General features: G+C 40.2%; 1 protein-coding gene across 2 annotated transcripts; it reads right to left on the reverse strand.

Annotated features, from left to right (window-relative positions):
- Positions 1–1117: 1117 nt before the first annotated feature.
- On the reverse strand, positions 1118–5473 carry GPX8 (glutathione peroxidase 8 (putative)). 2 transcript variants are annotated; one of them, XM_074855818.1, is made up of 3 exons: positions 5267–5473; positions 4389–4650; positions 1118–1921 (listed from the first exon to the last, which is right to left on the reverse strand). In XM_074855818.1, exons 1-3 carry the CDS (start codon positions 5471–5473, stop codon positions 1758–1760), a joined length of 633 nt encoding a protein of 210 aa, XP_074711919.1. In that variant the 3' UTR covers positions 1118–1757. The 2 variants fall into 2 exon arrangements, with proteins under 2 accessions (XP_074711919.1, XP_074711920.1); XM_074855819.1 differs by lacking the exon at positions 4389–4650 and having other exon boundaries at positions 1742–1921.
- Positions 5474–7219: the final 1746 nt, after the last annotated feature.

Here is a 7219-nt window from a genome sequence, read left to right on the forward strand (position 1 = left end):
AGCAGCAGAGACATGTGACAAAAGTCACCTGACATGTTCTGCTAAATGCTCCCAAGGCTGGAACTGTACATGCACAGAAGTGGAGTGAAACACAGGACCTCAACATAAGAACAGGAACTGTCTTGATGGATTGGATGTGGAATCTTGTGGGCTAATGGCAAACACCTCAGACTGGTCTAAAACACCAGCAGTAGGCACATCTGGACTAACTAGACTCCTACATAGGCCTTAACTGATGTCTGAAAGCTAGAGTGGCTAAAATTGTCATGTATAAGGTTTGACTTTCCTTCCAAAATTATGGTTGTTATTATTGAGAGTGACTTTGTTTAATCTTCCACATCAGTACCATTACTCAGTCTTTTAAATATGTCCTTATCCTTCAGGGGTTTTCTGTGAAATTATCAATTAATTCCATAGATGAATGAAAATATACTTTTATTTTTAGAAAATTGATTTTGAATTTCTCACCTTCTTAATACAGTTAAGTGGCTATCTTTATTGGAAAACGTTTCAAAGTGCTTCAGCTATTTTCAGTCAGTGTTAGTCCTACAGGAGAACAGCACTAATGCTACCAGTCCTTTTTCATACAGAAAACTCTTCTGAGACATTGTTTTCTGTTGTTTCTATTCTCTCAGCCCTCCTTTAGGATTTGGAGAGCTGGAATAAGTTCCTTATTCCCATTTACTGTTTCCTTTCATCAAACAGGTAGAACACTTGGCAGTTTGAAATAGAACAGCGGAACAGAACTGGCGATGGGTTTGCAGTTACATACAGGACTGGGGAGATTGCAGGGTGAGAAGAGTGGGGCTTGAGGCATGAACCTTCATCCCCTTCTTCTACCTTTACTTGAAGACTGTTTTATTCTAAAGATGTGAGGTGGATGACTGGGGAACATTGTTTTGGACTGTCTCAGAAATACGTCTGTTAGAGTGCTAAGCTGTTGATTTTTGTTGCCCCTTGAATCCTTCTGTAAGCAACCGTGTATAGTGACACAGGCCCTACCTTCATTCAGGTCAGAAGACTGGGAATCCAGCAGGAGATGAGCCCACAGCTGAGGCACTGTATTGCAGCGCAAATGTGTGGAGAAGGCTAAAGAGGTTAAAGGTGTTGCTGTAAAGGTGAAACGTAAAATCAAAATACAAAGCAGGCAAGGAAACATTTTTGCAGTTTTTTTCTTTTAATAATTTTATTTTCTATGTACATTTTTTTACAACTAAGTTGACAGCTTCACAATTCAGTAATCTTCCTCGAGAAGATATTGCAAAGCTGGTATCTTAGTTGGATTTGTCTCTAAAAGCCCTGCTATGATGCCTCTGGGCCCCAGGCCTTTCAGTCAGGGCAGATACATGTTAATGGAATATCAAAATCTATTTGTTACTGGTAGATGGGAAACAAAACTCTTCTGTGCAAATACTGAGTAATTTATCAACAAATCCTCTTATTTTTAGCTATCTTCCTCCTGGTGACGATTGTAGGTAGCTATTTTCAGCAATTTAAAGAAACATTCAGAAACTTTATGCATGTTGAAGGTCCATCCCTGCAAGGTACTGAGTGCCTTGCCATTCTCAGTAACCTCAGTAGTTCACAAGGCTGTTGCAGGAGCCAATCCAACACTAATAGACATAGTGGAGCTGAAAATACTAACACCGAAGAGAAGTAAAATCACCTGATGGTTTAGCTTCTAGCAGCACTTCCCAGGAATGTAGTAAGGCTGTGTACCCATGCTGTTGAATGGATTCACTGCGTGAATGGCTTTTTCAGAGGTCTTCTCTTTTTTTCATGATAATCTGCCTGATTAATGATGCTACTTCTGGCTTGATACTTTCTATGGGCTCTTCAGGTCTCCAGAATTTCACAACTTTACCCTCAGGGCTGACAAGGTACTTCCAGAAATTCCATCGAGGCTCTTTCTTTGATGAATCTGTAAGAATGGCATCGGATCATTTTAGTGACTTATCCTTGTAACTGCTTCATTACCTTGCAGTGATTCTTCAACTATTTATGTTGAAGTAGTCCCACCTTGTTCGTTGCTAGTAGTCTGAAATGTGGTTAAGTGAAACTGTTCAAGAGTTCCTACTTTTACTATACTCTGCTTCCTAGGGAGGAGGATATGAGGGCTGCATACTTACTTGGGGAATCCCCAGTTTTATGTTGGTTTAGGGGAAGTGAAATAGGAGCAGGAAGTCATTACTGGTGATGACTTAATTCAGCTCCTTTCATCCCATGAGGCAAAACCGTACTGGTATCTTTGCTATCATGAATACCTGGCAAGATATTTTTTGAGATCAAGGGGCTATCAGGTTCTTAGAGGAGGCAGAAGCAGTTTCTTGACTCTGGCTTTGTCCATGGAGAGTCTTACAGGTTTAGAGGGAAATCTCTTTTTGAGAGAAGACCTAGAAGAAAACTCCAGGAAATTTTGACTGGGGAGCAGTGCTGAACCCTACACTGATTCTTGATTCAAAATTCACTTGATTCAAAATTCAACGGGTTAAATTTTGCCATTGGACTACACTTGTAATGTCATGACTCTAAGGGGACACCATGGCAAGCAAACGGGTATGGTAAAGCTCATGTCATGGAGGCTCTGGCCCAGCTAGTAGTTATGTCTTTGCTGAGTTGTTGTATCTAGGATCAGTCCTGAAGTAACATAACCCCATCTCTGAATATTCTTCCAGTGTTCATCAGTGCATATGAGTAACTCATACAAAGTGCTAACACGTAGGAAGCTGGACATTATTTGAGGAGAGGCAAGGGCACAAACCTTGCACTGGTCTAACAAAATGCCTTATTGCTATGAACAAGGAGCAGCTGTGTAAAGGCCTTGGCACCATGTTTGCGCTACCAGTGGATTCTTTTTGAGCTAGACTATCTGACAGTGCTGGACAAATTGTAGCTAGCAGTCACAGTTACTAAGGGCTGTAGCACAAGGGTGTTCAACCTTCTGATTGTCAAGACAGCTACGTGAAGAAAACAGGTGCTGCTTTAATTTAATTTGCACAGTAATTATGTGAAGCAGAGGAATGCAAGAAAAGACAGACCTTGTTTCAGAATATTTAAGTACCAGAGCATCTTTCTCCTTGTGGGTGAACAGCATGTCAAATAAGAACTGAGAATATGGCTGTTCTGCTTCTGTATAGGTATTAATGTCTGATACTGATTGCACTGGTAGTTAGAATCTAGATTCATCCCACCCAGCTGGAGCCTGTGTGCTCTAGTCTCCTCTATAATGAACTGAGAGTCACCTCCAGAGTGCATTCAATAATTTCACTGGACATGAGGCAACTCAGAGCAGTGAGGCTTTACCTGATGTCTTTGGTGGCATGCATAAGGGGAGGTAGGAAGACAGTTACAGTGACAATGGTGACCACTTAAATAACTCCTAATGATAATAATTTTCCAGTACAAGAGGTATCACAGAGGATATGGCAAGAAGCAACAGACTTAGGTGGTGAAAGAAAGATTTCATTTAGATGTTGAAATAGCTTTCTGACAAGAGGGGCTGTAAAGAACTGGAGTAGAGTGAGAGGTTTTGGAATCTCTCCTACAGTAATCCTGTCTTGGGGCAGGGAGATGGAATACAGGTTTAGGCCTTCTACCTTATTTGCTAGTTAAAATGATGTGATAGAGAAGGGTTATGTTCTAAATATTCTGTCTTTCATATGTCAGTGTTTAGTATGGGTCAAAGGTCCGGCCAAAGCTCTGCAAAATTCAGAGAGGCTTTTCAAGTTAGCTTTGGGTCTCTGAGCTCTTTGGTCAGCTGAAGAGAGTTTCATTTTGCTTGTGAGAGTATGGAGCTGTAAGTCAGTAAATGCTTACTGTAACAGGAGTATTTGTGCACAGGCTGGGCCTGAAGTTCACAAGTCAAATTAATGCAAATCAGTGATTATATATAACTACAGTGTATATATAATCCTGCTTTACAAATACAGTTTACATAAAGGTGGATATATGACTGTGCTAAAAAAGGAATCTTCTCATCTGCATGTGTTTGTGTAAAATCTTCCAGTAATTATACAACCCTCCATAGTTATACTTTTGTCCATAAGTAAAGGTGGTTTTCAACAACAGTCACATAATTTGAAATGGGATTTTGTAGGTTGGAATCTTTACACTCAAGTTTTTACATCCACAAAATGGGTGTTTCTAGCTGGGCTGGTCACAGAAGGCTGATTTTATAATTGGGGAGGAGAAACAGATGCTTTCAGGGGACAACTCTTAGGACCAAATTTTTAATGTCCACATTGAAACAAGATAAATTGTATGCTGAGTGCCTGTTTCTCTCCATGGACTATGAAGACTATGATGTTTCCTCACAAACAAACTCAGACTGAAATTTAGGGAGAACACCGTGATTACAGGCAGCTTGATATAGAAAACAAAACAGTTACCTATTAGAAATTTAAAGGCGGGCTCTGCTTCTGATCCTAGGATCTTGATTTTGTGGAAGACAGGGAAGGTTACTCCATAGTTTCCTTTAGCAAAAGATTCTATTTCCTGGCTTGAGCTAGGCTCTGATTCTCCGAACTGGTTGCAGGGAAAAGCCAGCACAGTGAAGTGGGAGGGACCAAACTCTCTGTGTAGTTCTTGCAGTGCGATGTAATTTTTGTCTGTGTGTTGGCAGTAACTGGCCACGTTTACAACCAAAGTTGCCTTCAGAGAAATAATGTTATAATAGTAAGAAAAAAACCTAGAGATGACATAGAGATTACAATTAAGTCTTAAAATGGCATTTCCCACTACCACAATCGTTCCTGCCAGAAGGCCAAATTTAGTTTGTCTGATCACAATTTCATTAAACAGGTAAGGATCATAGCAGCATAAGATATTTACTTGCAGACAACCTGTTTTAAAAATCCAGTAAATGACTAAACTTCAACTTATGGCTTTGTTTAAATATAAGCATGTAAAAAAGCAGGTATTTAGGACAGGCAGTAAAATTATATTTATTAGATCAACTTCCAGAATTCAACACAACATGCTACCATTCTTAACTAAGATTAAAATGCAGAAATTATATTGTTAGGCTATATTGATTTATAATAAGGAATATGGAAAAACATATTTTTTGATTTATTAGATCAAATACTTAATTCCTGGAGCAGGCCTCGATAAAATAAATGTCTCTCCAGCTTACTGTTTGAAGAACAGAAATTTAGGACAAATCTCAGCCGAAAATTCCCATAAACAACCTTTTTGTTTACCTACAAATGGACACCCGTTTATCAGTAAAGATTCAAGACAAAGATGTAATGCAGTTGTAACTTACTTTCCCTCTGTACTTCTCCAAGGAAACGATCCTTCCTCGTGAATCCTTGACTTCAAAAGAATAAAAATCTTTGATTTTAGGTTTAAAAAATCTGAGTTGCAGCAGGCAGAGAATGGCGGTACACAAAACCATTGACAGAAAGACAACAAAGACCCTGGCTTTGGGCACTGAGTATTTCAGAGGATAAGTAGTTGTGAGAGGCTCCATTTTCGAAATCTTTGGAGAGGAGCCTGGGCAGGCCTGGAATGTGAAGGAGGAGCTGAAATACGAAACTCAGACTTGAAAGAACAAGCTGCTCATTTTGTCCCTGTTGCAGAAGTGACTGTTTCATGTCACAGTGAATCTGCTGGGCTTCAGAGCTCTTGAGTAAAGTACAGAAATCTCTCCCGGGGGAAAAAATGAAAATAAATTAATGAAATGTGTGTTCCCATCGCCTAAGGATGCTGAGTGTTCTGTTAAACTGACCTGTGTGGGATACTCCAGTGTTTGTCTGTACGTTGTCTTGAGAGCTGCTGTGGCCTTTTGCGGGTCTGTAGCACAGCTCTAGCACAGACCCTGGGCCCCTCAGTTGTCCCTGACAGAGTTGTTCAGCAGCAGTCTGCTATCAGACAGTCCTGGAGAAGCAGTTTGGGGGCCAGCTCTTCAGGTAGAAGGAAGGGCAGTGTGACTGAAACCACCGTGTTCACAGCCTCAGTCCTGCCTGTTACCTGCTGCTGTGGGATCACAGGCAACTTTGGTTGTAAAACTCTTTTACAGCACACGGGGCAGAGAAGATCTCCTTGCTTATAGGCTGGCATAAAGGAAGATAATACATTTTTTTTGGTAATGGCAGGAGGGGCTGATGATGGAAAATGGGTTGCTTTTTTTTTATTGCTACTGGCTAACTGGCAACTAGTTGTGCTGTGATGAGAAGATGGAAGATCTGCATAAGAGAAGAATGAGTTAGCTGAGAATCTCAGATATAAGCCAGGCAGCTGCAGGGGTGTTTTGCTGAGGCTGTTGTGAAAGACACTGAACTTTAGAGTCGCACAATTCTGGTGTCTTATTTGTCTTCATTTTATTGTTTTATATTTTAAAGATGTTTGCCTGTAGTTCTTGGTTTCTGAAGATACCTCAACATGTAGTGGTTAAAACTCAGTTACGGTAAAAACAATTTTCTCTGTCATTCTTCATGTCTTCCCTTGCTCAGTTCATCCCTCTTTGTTTCTGTCCATTTGCTATTCCCTCCCTTCCTTTCAGCTCTCAGGATTTTGTTTTGTCTTGCTCACATTTCTGTTCTTTGGCTTGTCTAAGCTATTACTTATCTTTCAGACCATGTTGCTTGTCAGTCTCTGCTAATGTTCTTCTCCTCCCAGTCCAAACCACCATTGAAAAGTGATTTCTGTCTCAGATGTCTTTCTTATCACACTGATTTTTTGCACTTATAGACTACATTTTAAAGGATGGAAATAGAATGGGACTTTCTGAAAGTGAAACGTGGAGTCTGGGTGTCTGTTGCTTTTCAGTGATTTTGGTATTGCCTCAACTATCATTGATTTGTACATTATGACAGTGGTATGTTCAACCATTTCTATAATCTCTATGTAGCTGAAGTCCCATGTTGCTTTTGTTTGACAAGACTATATAGTGAGTCTCACACATTTCTATGTAACAGAGATGCTTGGGAAACTGTGACATTTCAGTGTTTGTATAGGTGTTCTGTGTGGTGAGGACATTCGAGGCTTGATCTCTGCCTGGCAGTGAGGCCTGTGAGCATGGTGTTTTGGTGGTGGGGACAGAAAAGGCACAGACTTCTGTGCTCAAATGAACAAAAGCTGTACTCAACAAGGAAGCACAGGTGACTAATGCCGACTTTAAAAGCAAGTCTGAATGTGTTTGATTTAGAAAATCCATGCAAGATCTTGGTGTCTAAGTTATATCTCAACAGCTTGTAATTTGCATCTAATGTTATTT

This window comes from Strix uralensis, chromosome Z (genome assembly GCF_047716275.1).
Source record: "Strix uralensis isolate ZFMK-TIS-50842 chromosome Z, bStrUra1, whole genome shotgun sequence".
NCBI classification, from domain to species: Eukaryota; Metazoa; Chordata; class Aves; order Strigiformes; family Strigidae; genus Strix; species Strix uralensis.